Raw genomic sequence first — 19,442 nt, 5'->3', positions numbered from 1 at the left:
ACTGGCACTGTGGGGAGGACACCCAGGGACACTGCAACAGCGAGACCCCTGGCAGTACTGCAAGCCCTCTTGGTTTTATGGGTTTATCTTTGAAATGCACTTGAGAGGGCTGAGAAACATGCTTAAATCTGATGCAGCCAGAAGTTATTATTGCTAGAGTACAGGAAACGCATGTTCGGATTCATAAAATGAGACAAAAATAATCATCATGGAGAAATGAGTTTCCAGGAAATAAACCTTTCAGAAAGACAAAAGGCTGAATGTTTGCAGAAAATAATTATGAGATCTTCCCAAGCAGCCTACAGCTCCAGTGCAGTGAAACTGCTGTTACCTCTCTGATGAGCAGGCTCTCAAATCATGCTGTATGCTATTAGTCTTAACACAGCTTAGAGCCAGGGGACTTCCGCGGACGCTTTTCCTGCATCATACAAAAAACAGGCAAAACGGAGCTCTTTTGGTTTCCCTTGGGATCTGGTGTTTCCCAACATTTAGCGTTGGCTTGGCAGGCACGGGGTGAGCACAAAACGCTGACGCCAGGCATCTTCCGCAGCAGCACCACAGGTCCCCTCCACGGTCGCCCCACATGCAAAAACACAGCAAACCTACCAAACCACTGCAGGGCAGCGCAGCCCACCTGTGGCTCTGGGCAGGGTGCATGCTAAAGAAAGGAGACTTCTGCTAAATTTCTTCTTGTGTCTATTATTGGCCAGCTATGGGTAACAACAGGGAAAAATACACGTCTCTGGAAAGAAATACAGAGCTCCTCTGGAAGTGGCAGCAGCTTTGGATTTGCTAGTTTTCTGTAGCTCGCTGGAAGGAGACACATGGGGGGTTTTTTATTTTCTTTTTATTTTCTTTTTTGTTTTTGTACCCCCTACCTTGTACAGGTTCATGGTTGCAATGAGAAAGGAGAAGGAGATGGCAGTGGCTGCCATGGCGTGGGTGGAAGGCATCCCGTACTCTGCATCCGTCCTCATTTCCAGCTTGACGACAGGTGGCGAGAGGGGCCGAGGCCACTTCAGGATGTCCTTGGAGACCTGGCCTATGTACATCACTATCTGGGGAGAGGAAAGGCCACAGGGCTGTCAGTCAGCCTGAGCAACCCCCACTCAGCCCACCCGAGAACTACCTCTATTTCTGCACTTCTTCCTGCAAAATCCACCACCCCAAGTGCAGAACATATCCCCTGAATTATTAAAGGGGTTTCCATTATCCTGGCCAGCAAAGGGAGCAACTGTTTTACTGCACCAGCTTGTAACCTGATCAGAAGTGGGACCAAAAGGAGGGTTCGCTGATGAGGTGCAGCAATACAGGATGGCACGAGATGGACAGCTGGCTCCTACCCGACACTAGAGAAGTTTAAGTTTCCTCCCTATCCCTTACAACCCCTCTTCTACAAATCAAACAGATATATGAGAATTTTTTCTGCCACCACCTTCAAATTGCCACCTTGCCCAGCCACGTCCCTCCCAGCTCCATATAGCAGCTGTCCAAGAGAAGCATCAGCTCTCCCGTTCCCAGCAGCTCCCACTCCACCCACCGCACAAGGTGCTGCAGGAACCCTGCTGGGATGCACCACCAGTGTGGTTATTGAATAATAACCTCGGCATCCTTGGGGAGGCAGCAGAGAGGAAACTGGATGAGTAACATAAAGTACCAGTTCTCCTGCCTAACTCCCTAACAACGAAGGGCTTTTGTGCCGTGCTTGGGACACCAGAGGTTTAAGCAAGGGCTCCATTAATTAGCCACTGAGCACTGCAATGCAGTGATCTTTGGGAGAAACGTCGCATTCTCAGGTTGCTGCAAGCAGTAGCAATGGGAGGCAGAGGGAAGAGGCAAGGCTGGCCAGCATCCCCAGGAGGTACAGCCCATTCAGCAGTGCCCAGGGTACCCACCATGCTGACATCCTCTGCTCCTCAGCACCCCCTTCCCAAAGGCAACAGGCTCTCAGCATCCACAGTGAGAAGGATATGAACAAGTCACTCAGGCTGTCCCTGGAGGATGTATTTGCTTTCTATTACCCCCATCCTTCTTTGGATAATGCAGTGAGACATATGCAAAGCAAGCTCTACAAAACAAAGCAAACCTTTTTTCTTTTTTTTTTTTTTAAATACAAAAATCAAATTATCTGACATCTGCCATGAAAGCTCAGTTGCTGTGTGAGACAGCTTGCTGTTCTGCTTCTCACACTTCCACTAGCAAAGGAGGGGTCTTAAAATAACACCCTTCCCATGCTGGTGTTAGCCATATGCCAGAACAGCAACACAATCATCCGCTGCCACAGTTTCACCAGCCACATTGCATCCCTCTCTCTCCCACCAGCCATTTAAAAAATGGCTTCACATTAAACGACAGACATCAGGATTCACAAATCAGGACCAGGAAAAAGTCGAAATGTCACGTCCCTTCGTCTGCCTCTCTACAGCAAAAGACATGCTGCCAGCACCAGAGCCTGAAAAAGTGACTGCTACTGCCTTTGCATCCTTTATCCTTCATCACATGAATCACATCACTGCCTTATTATCAGCACCACCTGTGGCACACCTGGCTGCTCCTAATTCACCCTGATATATGGGGCATAAGGCAGTAAGTAAATACCCTGCCCACACTGTTCACAGTAAACAAAGGCTCAAGGAACCAGAGGCTTAAAGAAACCGCTGCATGGGTTTATTTGGTTAATGCCATCAGTTTCCAAATGGATGCAGGCACATCTTTGGAAGTTAATTAAATTCCAGGGTTGAAAGTAAAATTACTCTCCAATAGAACATAAAGCATTGAGGCTACCATTTGTGATACCATCTGAGAGGTAAGGTAGAATAAGCCAGTTTATCAGCAGTCCTTTATAATAATGACTTCCACTTGTAGAAGTATTATTAGCACTAGTACGTAAAAGCATTACAGAAAGGGAAATGACTCATCTTTGAAATGAAGGCCATGCTAGGAGTTCTCTGATGGTGAAAAACAGGCTGAATGCTGGAGGTGGTATGGGTAAGCAAAAGTAATAGGCATCCTCACGCCACCTTCCTTCCTGGCATTCCAGATTAAATGCCGACCCTTATATTTGTTAAAAACAGATATTGTATAGACACATACAGAAATGAGAAGTGAGACGACCTCCATAAAATATGAAGGGGAGTGCAGAATACATTCAGATTAAGCACTGCCCTCTGAAGCAACAACCTTTGTCTTTAGCTTACCGGGGTGCTGTACATGTGGTTCTACGTGCAATGTCCTGGATTATTTGGCAGAAGTGGCAGTTGTGGGTGCAGTAAAATACCCCCATCAGCCAAACTGGCTGGCTTCCCTGAGAAGGTGACAAGTGTACCATTGCTAAAAGCCACCCAGCAAAGGTGTTGCTCTGTCTTGCCTGCCTCCCCATATGCTGCTCACAAGTGGCTGGAGGAGCACAGGACTACCCAGGCTCTGTGTGGGCTCTTCAGCGCACAGCACAGAAAAGCAAGCAGCCCAGTGCTCGTGCCAGATCTGCCTGTAGTGGGCAAAGGGGTGCCCTCCCTGGAGAGATGGCCCCGCAGCACAGAGCAGGGCAGGCAGAGCACCCACTCGGACCTGTGCATCCCACCCAGCCCAGCCGCCAGTCCTGCTGGGGACCATCACACAACTGGCAACTGGGGGCAATACCCCTGCAAGTGTGACCGTACCAGGCACGAACTCTCAGAGCTCAGCCACAAATCGATTTCAAAAAAAGCAGGCCACTGCAGATGCGGTCATTACAAGTATGTTTTGCAGAAACATACTTAGAGCAGTATATGAATTGCACTCTACTGTGGCTTGCAGCATCTGTGGGTGATAGGTATCTGTCTTGGTTAAGTGATATATTGTCTCTTAAGCGACCTTTCATTATTTCCTGACCTTATTTCTCTGTCATTTTGGATTTACTCTCTAACAGTCCCCAGAAAGAAAGCAAGCACTCTAAAAGTTTTGGTCTGTCATCAGCTTTTTTCAACCTAGCAGATGAGAAAACCCCAGTAATAATCATCGTGAACCATAAGCACTGAAGCACTGGAAAGGAGAAGAGAGATGGAGAGGTGAGCATGGGGTACAGGCTAAAGATCAACACAGAGCTAAGCTTCACCTACATTTGACTTGAATTACCTATTTGTGCAATACTAAAAATCTTTGACGGCCCTGGAAAAAAACTTAGCCTGAGCAAAAATTACCACAAGTCCAGACCAGCAAATAACTTGGGATTGCTTAGGTCCACAGGACTCAGTAGCTTTGCTGTGATTTCTAGCCTACCCTAGGTAAGCCAAACAGCATATTCATGACGGCTTCAGAGAGACAAAGAGGGAAGGGTAGGTTAAGGTTTGACCCAGGAGCACGTCACCTTGTAGCAGCTGATTGGCAGCAAGTTTATGCATTTCAAATTCTAAAGCTGGGTGATCCCTCAAGCCTGTGGTGTGAGGCTTCACCCAGCTCCCCTTTCTTCACACAGGCTGGGAAGATTTAGGGAGGAAACAGGGGCCAGGCTCAAACCATATTCACCTAACATTTAAATAAAACCCATTCCAAAAGCCTTTACATGTTCATGGGCTTTTCCACCCAATGACTGTCAAGGCCCAAAGCTGAACATTGGAGAGGAGGGAGCAGGCCTTGAACACTAAGTGAGCAGACAGCATTTGCTGCCTTGCAGGCATGGCAAAGAAAAGAAACCTTGAAGCAAATAGTTTTTTCATGCTTTATTGTTCTGTTTGTTTCTTCCTAGGTAGGCAAAAAACATCAGCAACATAGAATGCTGTATTATGGCTCTTGATGCTATTTTTCTGTGTATTTCTAGCACAGGCTCTCTTCCACTCCATTCACGTGACATAGATAAACCAAGTCTTCTGCAGTTCTCGTGGAAAACAGTCTGCAGACAACTTCAGCATAAATATTTTTAATTTGCTCATTAATAAGTACCTCTGTCTCTGCATGGGGAATTTGTCTGAACCTGGAGACTTCTCTATTACTGAAATCAAAGCCGTGATGGATTGTGTAGAACACAATTAGCTGGAGAAGATAACTACACAGGAATGCACGGGAATTTAGTTGAGATTTCAGAAAAGTTGATAGGCATGCCTAATTCCCTTTACTCTGAAAGCTGACAGCAGCAATTCTAACTACCACATACCTCAGACTGTTAAAACTTTCCAAAATGAAACTTAACCGTTCCACACCTGAGTTACAAAGATGTGTTGGCAAACAAGGGGGTTGCTCAGGCTGGCAGGTAGGGAAGGGAGCTGGAGTTCAAGGATGGGAAAGGGAAAAGCACCACAGGGCAGCACTGCAGCCTTCCCGTGTCACTGGACACCCAGAAGCGGTGCCCGAACCTGGGCAGAAGCAAAGCAATCCTCTTGGGCAGACAGGCCCATACAGGAAGCCCTCACCCCCGGACCTTCACCACAGTTTCCCACAGGAACACCCTGTTGGGGGAGGCAAAGGGACTCTGCTCTACCTCTGTGTTTGCAACTCCTACAAGCATTTGTGACAAATGCCATGATATTGGTCCTTACTAAAGAAATGATGGCAAAAGGAAGGTGGACCATGGCAGAGGAGCAGTCATGTGGTGGAAGGGTCACTAGCAACAACCACACACACACAACACATGGAAATGCTGCTTTCCCTTCTTTACTGAGGTGTGCACACACACACGCACACAAAAGTTGCTCACATACCACTGACATGGTGGGGACCCTCAGGAAGTCATGCCAGCTCCCTAATATCTCCAACATCACTTGACAGTGACTCAGCAGCACCAGCTGGAGATATAGGAAATAAAACACATCCTCCCAGCCCCTTCTTCCCAAGCTGCACAGGCACGGCCCATCGCTGTGAGGCCCCGGGAGCTCCCTGGCTGTATGCTGCTCCGCTGCAGGCTGCACAGCTCCCGCATCCCCTCCTGCTGCTCTGCCTCAGTGAAACACAAACCGGGCGCTTCATTTATGTGGCTGAATCCCTGAGCTGCGTTAACAGGCAGAGGAGACCCCAGGGCTAGGCGAGGCAGGCTTTTCCTCCTAGGGGTTCCTGCCCCTCCGCTACAAAAGAGTATATTACCCACATCTTGTTCTGCTCCACAGCGAAGCAATAAGCAAAGCCTGGCTTACTGAGTCACGCTTGAAATCTAGAGTACAACTACCCTAAATCTGTTCAGAGTTGAACTAGTCTCTACTGTTTCTGCACTGCCAGGTGCTACCGCATCAGCTCAGCGTGCTACAGCTGTGCTGCGAAGGCAATGCGACACAGGCTGCACCGAGGCTGCCATCGCTCCCTGGGGTCCTGTATTTACAATCACACAGGCTGAACACGTGGGCCAAGGCAGCAAGCCTGACACATGAGGACATTTTTCTAGCCCCAAGCCCACACCACTATTATTTGGTTTGAGATTATCTAAATTTCCAGTGCTATGCAGATGACTCTGAAGCCTCCAGAATTAAATCCTTCCAACAAATGCAAGTAGCATTTAAAAATTACTTGGGTAAATACTTCTTTCTTGTTGGAGACACTTGTTCCCTTCTCAGAGGGTTTTCCTCTAATTCTGTAACTAACTTAAAATCAAGACTTTCCTCAAACTCTGCTGCCTGCCATACTGCTGGGGTAGCCTGGGCTGTGCGAGGGGAACAGCAATCCTTCAGAGCAAACCCATCAGGTGAAGGAAAGGCAAAGCTTTATTGCCACTACGGGTCAACAGCATTACATTTTACAACACAAATGTAATCAGCAATTGCTAGCAGCACAACAGCCTTTTTCTGAGGTTTCCTCTGACTTTGCTCTGAGTCATAAATATGGTCCATCTCCACAAATACATCCTCACCTGGGGCTTTGTACTGGGGTAAACAAGAGGAATCTATCTTTGTGCTTTAACAAATCTTGCTTTAGTGAACGATGACAAATCAAACTCAAGGTGTTGGCCAAAGGTGCCCAGACATTTGTCCCAACATCTGCAGGGGTCCCCTCTGGGGTGAGGGGCTGTTCTCTTCCCTGTGGGCATCAGAGTCCCACAAAGTAACCTGGATCCTTAACATTTGCATAATGCTGGTATTGCTTCAATAATTTAAGAAGTGGTTTTGCTCACCTGCAGGTGTTGGCTGGCATTTTCAATGGTTTTCCCTCACCACTTTTGCAACCACTGTCTGCAGCCCTTCTGTGGCAGGAAGAAAGAGAGCTGTGCATATTTACCACTGCAGCGCAGACATGTATTGAAGGCACATAGACAAACACAGCCAAGCCAGCTCCATATGCAGAGGTATGGGACTGGTGCTTCAAGGTGCAATTTCCCCTTCAGAACGTTTACATGGCAGCTGCCCAGACCCCGAATCTGACAGGTCTTAGGAAACAGGCCCAGTACTGCAGGTGTGCTCTGTGTGTGTAACACCCTCCTCACACGCCAGTCGTCCCTCCTCTGCCACAACCTCTGCACGGGGATGGACACACCCAGCTGTCCCACAGGCACGCAAGGGTCGGGAGGAACAATTCTTTTTGCACTTGGTAATATTTCAGCTAACAAAAGTATGTTCTGTTTCACCTATTTTCAACTTCTGATTTTGCAGCTCTCCCATCTGCACTATTGATCTACGAAAAGAACAAGATGAAATTCTAGAGAAGATGTTGGGTCAAATGGAAGAAGTCGCCAATGCTAAGACTCACACTGTGGCAGCTTGACTTTGAATCTGCTCTTCTGGCTCCAGAACAGAAACTCTATAACCTGGCTGTAGAAACCCTGCCCTGCAAGAGTATTTGTCATCTTCCCAGAAAGGAAATTTACAGTTTGAAAATGATGCTGCTTTTGGTTTTGGTTTGTTTGTTTTTTTTTTTTACAGTCTGTGTGCCAATAAGAGTGACAGAGCACATCGTGAACACTGGGAAGGGGGGAAAAAAAAAATAAGGATGCACTATTAATAAACTGGCATTTGCAGGAGATTAGTCAAGCAGCAGAGACTGTAACCTGAAAGTGCCAGCTAGTTTTTGTGGTTGTCAAGGCAGGTGTGACTTTGATTCACCATACAGAAATCAAAGGTAGCATCCAGTCTGTACTGTTCACAGCTTCTATTCTCAGCATCCCCCAATTAAGGCTTAAGTGAACAAATAACACTGCAACAGTTAATAGCTGTGGCTGTGCCCCTGAAGCATCGCTTGGTTCACAGTGAAAGAGGAGTAGAGAAAGGAAGAGTATGTTGTTCTGGAGATGCTACCCCTACCCCCCAAGTCAATGCCAAGAACTAAGGTTTGACTTCAGGGAAATAACCATGGAAGTCACTGAGCAGCACTTCTGGCCTTTTGCCCTGGTGGCAGCCCAAGTGGAAGAAGCCCCACAGAGCCCCAGGCACCCCCAGCCTGGAGGGCCCTAAGCCACCCTCTGACAGCATCCAGCTCCCCATCCCCTCCCAAAGCCACCTGGACACTGCCCACATACAGAGATGCCAACAGCGAACACAAAGCTGGGCGCCTCCTTGAGGCACATGCATCTTATGGGACAGGGCAGCTGGTTAGGGGAGCTTGAGGATCTCCCATCTCCAGCATGGTTATTGTTTTCCAGAAAACACATCAATCTTATGCTAGCTGCACAGGAACTTTACACAACATTTGTCAAGGTTGCATCAAGTTGGTGGGATGCTCCAACACTTATTCAGGTTGTCCCAGCTAGGAGGTGAGCAGCACATCCACGAAGCAGGTCTCCAGCCTGCCACAAGCAGTACCATGCTCAGCAGCAAGCATGCCATGGCCAGGGGCAGCAGGGGACAGGAGGAGGGAACAGACAGCACAGACAGCTTCTTAAAAAAAAAATACATATAGATATATATGTATGAGGGAGGACTTTGGCACTCTCAAGTCAGACTTCAGAAAAACAAAACCAGGACAAGAAGATCAAGAGAGCCTCATGCCTCCAGAGGTCTAACCAACCAATGTCCTGGGATGTTCTCTGTCTTTAAAAGAAATCTTCGGACAAAAACTATAGGAGTGTTTTTAGCTGACTATCTTGTGATGGGTCTAAGTAAGAGAAATTTGTGCCCAGTCTCCTGGTAGCAGAAAAAACTACTGTCACATTGATATGGTTTACCATCTAACACCCAAAACTGAGAAACTGTTACACCTTGTAGTTCTAGTGAAATACAAAAGGTTTCCAATTTAAACTTCACCTTAAGTTACTCTGAGTGAAATTTAGCAGCATTGAACTGACAGGAGATATGCAGCATTCACCTTAATTCAGCATTTCAGTTATAAAAGCTTCACTAGCACCTTTTCTTCCAGGGTAGACTACAGGTACCAGCACGTACATAATTCTCTCTCAACACACACTTTATCATCTTGCACATGGCATTTGCTTTTAGGGACCATTTATTTTTGTATTCTGACATTTTGTAGTTACTTACGTGCCTGAACACAGTCTTACATGTTCTTAAGCAGTGTAATATATGGCACTTTAAAAGTTTTGACTTTCCAGTGACTATGTTTACCAGCTCTTCCAAGCTTGTTTAGTGAAATGTTGCTAAAGCACAAAAATGTTTTGGCAAAGCATTGCAAAAGCACAACAACTACCAAACACACAAGAATCACTAACCCCAGATTTTGCTGCAAAGTGCGTTTTCAAAGCAGCATCCAGGGATTCAGTTGCCACACATAATGACTGCAGGTAAAATCCTGCTGGCTATTAAACTCCTGGTTACTCCGAGATCCAGAGCTGAGGGCTCATCACTCCCAAGTAAATAAATGCTGACAGCCTTTGGAAAACTGCTCCTCTGAAAAGCAAGATGGGAAACTAAATTGCCATGGATTCAGACCCAGGACCTTTTCAGACCTGCCCGTGCTGCGCCCAGCACCACTTGGGCCCCAGCTGGGGGAGCCCAGTGGGCACCCACCTGGCACTGCCAGCCACCCAAATTCTGCCTTCCTTCAGAAATACCACTTTCACCTGAGTCAGCAGCTTATCACTGTCATACGCCAACAGCTTCCACACCTGTCCCAACAAAGCCCGCACTGGGCAGCCCTGATTTATAGTGTACAAAATTAAAGTTTTTTAGGCTTAGAAGAGGTGTGGGTACATTTTACAACCACGCTCCCTGAAAAAATAAAAAAAATTTTGAATGGCAAGCAGAAACTGTTAACTATTTTTTCCAGGCTGAAATTCCACACCAATAGACAACTTTCAACCTTGAGAGGTGCAGAGATTAAAATAACCAAACTGAACTTCCACCTCTCGATCCGAGGTGTGCAGTAAGTTTAAAGCACATTTAGGGGCTGGTTCATGTGAAGTTATTTTTCATCTTTTCACTTCCTGGTTGAAGTAGCAAGAGTCACAGGCATCAAAGCCTCATCTGTGCACATTCAAAATTTTTTACTTCGAAGAGCTGAAGAAGGGAAACAAAGACACCAGGGTACCTTTGGCATCTTGATTGGACGTTTCAGGCTGTTATTTCACTTATCTATCCGTAAAGTTAAAGGTAAAGCCTACATATACACTGTGAATCCTGGGAGGAAAGGCACCGTGGATGCACAATGTGCTGCCTTAATCTCCCAAAGCACCTGGATGTGGCCACAGCCAGCATTTCCCAGAGCTGTCCAGCTAAACAGAAAACCATGAGCAGCACTTTTTGGGGACCCAGGACTGGAAAAGACATCCCAGGGCACCAAGTCCGCTCATCTGCTGTTGCTGAAATAAATTGTTTGTAATTTTTCTTAACTGCCCTTCACACTTCTAGAGCTATTTCACACCTCTTGGCTTCAACTTAGCTTATTTACAACTGTCTTATGCAAGTTTCTCCTCATGACTGTACTTTTATTTTAAGAAGCTCCTTCCCTTGGTGTTTACAGCCAGCCCCATTCTCCCTCTGACTTCATTTTGATACAGACTTATCTAAGCTTTCAGTCTCTGCTCAGAAAATAGCCTGTTCCCTAATCATCCCTGGCCCTGCTCCAGTTCGAATTTATCTCTTTCAAATGTGGGGGACTGGCTCTGCATAAAGTATGACAGATAAGATGGCAGGAAGGCCTTGTAAACATCATTAATACTGCTTTAATTTTTAAGGGAAGAAACTCCCCTGATTCATCTTGGGACCCTGACTTTTTAATTTCCAAATTCTCCCCTGCGGTGGTCGAGCCCCATCATAACCATTCCTGCCAACCATGTTTTACCAGCCCGTGTTGCCTGCTTTGCACCAGGCTCACGGGAAGGTCATTGCTGGTCCACTGCCTCTCTCCCTGCTGAAGAGCTTCACTAACAACCTCTCCTCATCCTGAACAGTGTTAAGAGGAAGGTAGCAGGAGCTCCCTTGTAGGGCTCTCCGTCTGATACCAACTCCTGTCCCCTAGCCGGATAAGAGCCTTCTGCTAGACAGTGCCTGGGTGCTGCCCTTGCCCCTTAGTGCTCTTTGAGCCTTCTACTGGCATAGAGACTATTGGGCTACCTGGGCTTTTACTTTTATCTAACATGGCTGCACTCAGCCCCACATCGTCATCCATGCAGAAACAGAGCATTTCTTTAAAACTCTGAATTGCAGATAGCCTGCACATCTGCTCTCTTGGTCACCACGGTGTCACCAGTCAGATATCCTTCCAGTGCTATCACCAAAAACCTTCCATAAGTTAAAAGCACAGCTTTGTCACATTGAACACTTCGGCATCTCCCAAGCAGCTAAGCTGCTTCTGCTGTTGCATACATGACCAAGGTGTCTAAGACAGACCCACACCACTTACAGCACCATGAATGCTGATTCCGGTTCACAGCCTGCTCGCCAGCAAATGAGCCACCCAACTGAGCTTGGCATAACATTAACACATAGCATGCACAGACATTTTTAGCCATTTCACAATTACATCTAATTAAAATGTTTCCAACTACAGATTGTCAAAAGTCTGTGTATTTAAACGAGCTTCTCCTTTGCAGTAAGAAATGCAACTCCAGAACTCCCTAAGTCAAAGAATAATATTAATAATCATAATATTACATGCCTTAATACTCTAATTAAACCAGCCTAGATCTGGCCAGTACTCATACAGACTCCTTGCAAGGTAAAGGCAAGGCAAGTCTGCAGAAAGGCGTGCGAGGAGCTCTAAAGAATCACTTTTTGAGCAATATGCAAACCCAGAAGGCAGTGACTACCAATTATCATCTTCTGTGGCACATTTCCAGAAGCAGTAGGTGTACTCCTGGCCAAAACCCAACTCTAATTATACAGTGTCCACCTACTTCTAAATTTCATCTGCAAGTTATTTTTCATGTTCTCTTTATAAATGTTGTATTGACTAGGGTTGCTGGCACAGAACAACTGATGCCTTCTGTCCAAGACCGGGTGCATTTGAAGCGGATGACCCAATTCAGATTGGTTTTATTATTTCTCATCATATTATTTGGACAAAAGACAGAATATTATTAACTAGCATTGACTAAGTCAAGAAGAAGCTTACTGTAAAGAAACAAAGCTAGATATCACATCCAAGTTTTCACCAAGCTTCAATTTCTTAAATCAATGTAGATTGACAGATAAACCTCCAGGGTCTGCCATCTGCCAGAGATGCTTCCTACCTCCCTTCTTTGTTCTAAAATGGTCTTATTTGAGCAGCAAAGATCTGATCAATACAAAGATGAGCAATGGCAGTGACAAAACAACAGCCATTCCCAGACTCAAGTGCCTGGTTTTCAGGGCCAGAATGGAAATACGTTATTCTGGATACCCCAAACCACATTTGTGAAGGCTGAAGCAATACTGAAGGCAGTTAATTTGTGAATGCTCTGGTGTTAACAAAAATCAATGCTTTTAAGTCTTAGCCTTCAACAGAGAATCTGATTTATCCCCCCCCAAGTGACTGCAGGAGCACCCTGTTTATTCTGCTGCAGCCTGCAATCCCCCTCCTATTAGATTTACACTGATTTCAACTGAGCCAAAACTACATGAACAGGTTATGCAGAGGAAATTTGGGTAAAAAATATTTCCTGAAATTATATGGAGGGATCCTTAAAATACCATGATACATTTGGAAGGAACTGTTTTCCCAACTATTCTATGCAAACCCTATCAAAAGCAGCTCAATCAGTTATTGGGCTGAAAAAAATAAGTCAGTGCAAGACATAATGGAGGTGAACAGGCACCCTGCGTCAGCTAACGCCTCTCACCTCCTCCCAGTGTTGCAATGCTGCTGCTTCATGAACACACAAGTTACACAAATAACGTTGGCTTTTTTTTTGTTTGAAGGAGTAGTCTTACTCTTAAATATTCATTTGCTACAGTTACAGAATTAACAAGCACACACTTAAGTAAGTCACAGAAATACTTACAGACCAAATGATTATCATCCTTCTAGACACAGAGTGATCTATGTTCCAGTAGATAAATGGAAGGAAAGTGATATAAAAAATCTCTTCACCCAAAGCAGCTGAAAACTTGAACAAGTAGTAGTAGAAGTAGTTCTTCACAATATACTTCTGCGTGCAACCCTGGAAATCAGAGGATTTTAGAAAGTTTTAGTGCATTAGGAAACTATATCAAACATTTAAGATATTTTAACTGTTACAGTTTCCAGCCCTTAAACCAAATAATTTGTCGGAACAAGAGTCAAGAAGTGAATTTCAATTTTTATAATAAAATTAAGACTATAGTGATAGCTCCATTACATTTCCTTCAGATCAGAAATCTCTCCAAACTAATCTTGGCAAAGATTTTCAAGATACCAGATCAGTCTTTCCTCCAAGGAAATCAAGTATATTTAAGAAAGGACACCGACTCATTAATTTTGAGGTTTCTAGATCTGTAGATAAAAAGAGGCACCACTGCTTCCGCTGGAACTGTGTTTTGAGAGTAAAAAAGTAAACTACAATCACTGAACCATTTCATTTAATATTTGCCTCATTATAGCAGGCAAAGTTTACCCTGCTAGTCCCTAAAGTTTATCATCAGGCGCTGCTGGTAACAGCATCCCCTGCATTGCCCTCAACGTCGGGCTCTTCCATGCGCTTCCGACCCTGTGCTCCCCCACGGCAGGATGCTCAGCAGACTGCCCTGCGCTGAAATGCTGCGGCTGGAAGCTACGCCCTTACAGGTGAGTTGGCTCAGTAACTGCAGCTGCATGAGCTGATCCAGGGGAAACAAGGCTGTGAGTGGGCAGAGGGAAGAGCTGCCCCTCCAACCTCTTTAAGTAACAGCAACCAACTTTAAACATTACCAGCCGATATATTGCCAACAATATCAGGTGACACTGTTTAAGACTTCATTCATTTTATTAAGCTAGAGATTTCACTGCTGTCTGGATTTGGTGGCTAGATGATTTCATTAGACGCACCCCACCTAACATACTCATTTTCTCTCTTCTAAAAGGCTGCACCCAGCCAGCCAGAGCTGGGAAGCCAGGCGGCAGCATATATTATTAAGGCCATGACTTTGGTCACTTGTGGTGGGGTTTGCTGTTGCCACCATTTGGGATAGTATACCACTACGAAGCCTCCCACCCTGTTCACAGGAGCAACATGCAAGTGAATCACATTTTATATAAACACCTCTACACTTCATTAAAAAAGGAGATATATGAAGAGGATTTTTGATTTAGGAGCAGGAGCAAGGGAACCATCATAGTCTCTCTCCATCTCCCCAAAGAGAAAAAAAATAAAATATGGAAGTTGGCTGTGTAAATATGAGATGAAAGAACTTCCTGAAGGTGAGAGCTGAGAAGAGATCATGAAGGTTTCAGCACAGACACACTAAGTTAAGATACAGCTTTGACAAACTCCTAAAACTCTTTTAAGAGGAAAACTATTATGCTTGAACTTGACTGTGTAACTACCCTAGCAGAGACAAATTCTCATCCTACCTGCTAGTGAGAAAATGTAAAAATCACCTAAGGAGTCTAGACATGCAACTGTGACTCATTGTAAAAGCCATTAGAAGTTCCAGGCCCTTAATATGCTTTCAATATGGAGGATGAGGCAAACTGCATGAAGACAACAAAAATCAAGATGGAAAGAAGTTGCATCCATTCACCTATCACAGAAAAAATGCCAACAACTTAGTGATTTTTGCATCAATAAACAGAAAAGATGAGTCAATGCTTTCAAAACACGGGGGTCACAGGAGTGTTACCCCATGTATTAGTAATAGGGGTCACAGCTGAGTTGCTAGCGTCCCTCTAAGATAATTCAGCAGTATGCTATGGCTGGCCAAATGACAGAGCAATCAGTCTAAGCCTCCTGAGTCTCATATGCCACTTAGAAAACACTCCCAGTGCAATTAGCAACTCTGATGATTCTGTCTGAGATCCTGAAACCATATTTGGCCATACTTACATTGCCCCAGAGAAGGGTCTCTTCTGGCATCGCTAATTCCTCAATTAAGCATCAATCTCCAATGTATTAGGAATTATGTGCTCGTGTGCTTTAGATCAAAGATGATCAGACATATCCCTAAGGTAACTCTTTTATACTTGGACACATGGGATGAGGGACCAAACTTTCTAATTCCAGTTATCTATTTTGTGGGGGCAAAAAAAGATAATTTTCCAGGTTCTAAAAGAAATCTGGAGTTAAAAATATTTCTAGGCAGAAAGCAGGCCCAAGTCTTTCCACATGACTTTAAGAACCTTTCATTTTCTTCTATTCTTTTTCTATGAGAAATCATTCCCTACTTGTTTCAGGTTTTTGTTTGTTTTTTTTTAAATACTTTTTTTTTTCTTTAAACACCACCCCAGCAGTTGTGGACAGCCCAGTGTGTGAATTCGGGCACAAACAGATCACGCCTGTGACACACAAGGGTAACAACCACATGTTAGGCATGCACGGTACCACAGAATTGCTCCACTTCATTTTAGGTAGTGTACGATAACTTAAAAGGCAATGCTTTCATTCATTATGATGCTAAAGCATTGCAAATACAGGAAGTCCACTCCATGCACCTTTGTACCTGGCCCATGAGAAGTCTATCTTTGGTTGCAGCAGTTAGCTCGCATTTACTATTTATATCCATTATTTCTGCAGAAAGCAGAGTGTGCTGTGCTTTGTGAAGTGCCTTCCCTTTTTATTCTCATTCTAACCCCAGCGCAGGAAAAAGCCATTACAACTATTTGTGTGAATGTTTAGCATCTTATAACACACTCAGAAATTTATTCAATCTCTACTTTTAAATAACTCTGATCTCTAGACTTGTTTATATTTAATGTACAGAAGTGACCCGACACTTTCCACAACTCTGAAGCACTTCCAGTGAGTCATCCCCTCCATCCATCTCCATTACTATTTGGTCCAGATCAGAGAAGTGTTGATGGGCAGTAATTAAGGCTATAGAGAAAGCCAGAATTTTAAGAACATTTTAGAAGCAAGGTATAATAAGCCACGACATTTGAAGACACAGAGGACAGGTGATCTCACCAAATGGCCCTTCTCAACTATAAGAGATCTATTTTGGAAAAAACTTAACTCCTCAAATTACAAGAGACTCATTCACATATTCATGTGTGTCTCCATAGACTAAATACTCACCTGAAGTATTGTCACAGAAAATGGCTATTGTAGGTCATCCTAATTTCACACAGTCTTTGCACACTGGTCGTGGGTGGTCACCCACACCACGTACTGCCTCACGCATGCTCAGGAGTCCAAGTTGCAGCACCTACGCTGCTGCAGCACCCACCCAGCCTCCCCCGGAGCACAGGAGCATCCCCAAAGCCTCCCCATGGAGTGATAATGACAGGGTCAGCAAAGCAGATCAACCACCACCGTGGTGACTCTAGGGAGAAGCTAACACAATGACACAGTATAGCAGGAATCTGTAGATTTAGACAGTACATACATTAAAAGTATTTATCCTTTACAGCTGAATTTAAGGAACAGCAGCTGAACCACTAGTGTAATGGATTGAAAATGTATTTTTAGGCAGAGGTATACCACCTGCAAGGCAAAAGGAAAAAGATACTCTCCTCCCAATTCCTGTAGGATCTCTTTTGTCAAAGTGCTAAACAGGCATCTGCTTTCCCTGCCCTGTCTCCAGAGACAAGCTTTGTAGCATCAGACATCTAAGGCTCAGAGCCTGACCCAGAGATACCATTAACCAACATTTTGTTCTCAGCTCTCAATTACTTTGGGTCTTTCCAAAGATGTGCATGTTTAATTAAAGTTCTTGAGGTCCCTTGATTCCAGCAGAATTGCCTTGCAGAAGATCAGGAATTTCCCTCCCAAAGCCCCTAGTTAATGCATTGTGATACTTCTCATGTAAGGGAGGGGGTTTTTTGTGCTGTGAAAAGGCACAAAGTTTAGAGAAGCCACCACAGACCAGGCACAAGAATAAGAAGCCAAAGATTCCAGTCTAGATGTTGCTATATGTAGAGACAATAGAAATCAGACAATTCAGGCCCACAATGCAGTACTGTGTGGAGTATAACCAGTGGGGAAAAACCTTCTGTATTGAGTATTTTGTATACGCAGTCAGTTTTACATCACTTCCATGTTTATTAACTGGGTACAGTTAATAAAGCAACTTACCATGTCATAACCAAAAATTAGGTAACAAGGATCAGATTTTGGAAAATAAGAAAAAACAAACTCCATTATATCAAGGGCTTCAGGTCTTCCACCCATCTGCACAGTTAAGTGTCAAATAATTTCAGAGTTTTCTGAAGATGTAACATGCAGCTGAGAGCAGCCAGGAACATCTCCAGCACCTACGCATTCACCTCTCCTGGGAGCACCAATGCTAGATACTCACCAGTCCAAGATGCAAGTCAACAGGGTGGCCAGGAAAAAGGCACTACACCCCAGTGGGAGATCCTGGTGTGGCCACGAGCCCCTCGCAGGGCAGGGCTGGGGACACAGGACCAGTGGTGAGCGAGGAGGCAGCAAAGAATGGGTACAGACACATGGAAGAAATTGCAGAGATGTCAGAAAGACAGCAGAGGGGAAGACACACAGACCCTACAAAATGCACATAAGGAGCCCCAAGGCATGAAAAGCTTACCTAACCAAGCTCATATATATATATATATATGCAGCTTCCAGCTCTGTTCAAGCATTTTCATTCAGGTAATTATTTGCTTTTTCTTTCCCCCCCCTCCAGAATGTGATGCAGCCAGTTAACAAGAGTTGTCTGGGTTTATTTAGCATCCTTGTTGTCAGAGAGACACCTAGAGCTAACAAAAACCTGAGAAACACAGGGATGGAGACAAACAGAAATCACGAGGAAACCCTCCTCCAATGCTACCAAGTTCTGACCAGCTCTGCTGTTAGCAGAAAGGTCGTGTTAACTACTACACAAATAGGCAACATCCAACTGGCAGCTGTTGTGCACGCATTTATAGTGGCATGCACTAATGGCATAATTATTAGGGACACAGCCTTGAGTCATCATTTGATGCAGAAGCAAGACAATCTCTGCTTGAGAAGTAACAACATGTGAGCTTCAAGCCAGACTACCATAAAGCTTTTGATAGTCTCAGGCACAGAACGAGCAGGGAGTCTAAAAATCAGGTGGATTTCTGGTAGCATTTCAGTAGTTTCTTAATTCATTCAAAGCACCAAAAAAGACCATTATATAAAGCTCTCAGCAAGGTACTTCGGCAGAACAATGCCACATGGCCAGCAGCACCAGGGACAGCTGGAAGCTGTCGGGCTGAAATGGGCCAGGCTTTGCAGGACCAAAGGCTGAGACCAGTCAAGTGGGAAACAGGAAAGGTATGTCCTGAACTCCCACTAGACCTGGCACAATGCTCGCCCAATAGGTGTTGTGCCATTCATCACATCGTACATCATTGCATCTTCATCCAGAAGTTTCCCCTTCAGTCAGTAAAAGACAGTCGGCTGAGACAGATACACACACCTGCACAATCAACAGGCACTCAGCACGCTGCAGCTAGGACAGGTCCAGGACAAAGTTAAGACACTGTAGTTTATCCCTGAAGATTTAATTTTTTCAATCTTCAGATGATTTTCCCTTCCACTCTGATTAGTACTCAGGAGGTAGACTTAATTATAGGTTATATTTCTGTACGTTGCTCTTGAAGTAACTAATTAGCCATCCTTCCTTCTGTTGAAAGAACACGGGTAGATGCATCAGAATCTGCCAAATCACTTAAATATAAAGTGGACTAAAATAAGACTAGAGTTGACAGAGCACTTGCTTAGGCAATTAATAGGAAGAATCAATGAAGGAAAAAATTGATCATGTAGTTTTCCTAAAAGAAAACCTTCTTAATAAAAAAAAGAAAAAATAAAGTCTAAGTCTCTTTCAGAGACATAGGGGAATGGCTGCTGATGAGACTAAGATTGCTTGTGAAGAACTATGCCTGCAGTCATCTGGAAGGACAGCCTTGTGTTTCCTGAAAGACAACCTAACCAAAGTCTAGCTTGTCCACCAAGGATGGACAGTTTACACTCCCATCACTCTGACAGAAGTTTGTCTAACTTGCCCTTACCAAAGCTGGTGGTGGAGGCTCCACTGCTTGCTCCAGGCAATCTCTGTGTGCTTTGCTCTCCCTAACAC

At 44.7% G+C, this 19,442-nt stretch overlaps 1 protein-coding gene across 2 annotated transcripts in view; it reads right to left on the bottom strand.

Moving 5' to 3' along the window:
- SGPP2 (sphingosine-1-phosphate phosphatase 2) overlaps positions 1-19,442 on the bottom strand; it is a 39,051-nt gene that overhangs the window by 11,077 nt on the left and 8,532 nt on the right. For both annotated transcript variants that reach the window (XM_064457361.1, XM_064457362.1), the window contains exons 2-3: positions 13,265-13,423; positions 879-1,058 (exon numbers count right to left, since the gene is read on the bottom strand). In XM_064457361.1, the coding sequence (XP_064313431.1) occupies positions 879-1,058; positions 13,265-13,423 (339 nt within the window). The remainder of the gene's footprint in view (positions 1-878; positions 1,059-13,264; positions 13,424-19,442) is intronic.

This window comes from Phalacrocorax carbo, chromosome 7, assembly GCF_963921805.1.
Source record: "Phalacrocorax carbo chromosome 7, bPhaCar2.1, whole genome shotgun sequence".
Classification (NCBI taxonomy): Eukaryota; Metazoa; Chordata; class Aves; order Suliformes; family Phalacrocoracidae; genus Phalacrocorax; species Phalacrocorax carbo.
Note: the sequence above shows the minus strand (reverse complement) of the source record. Positions and strands in the feature narration are given on the sequence as shown.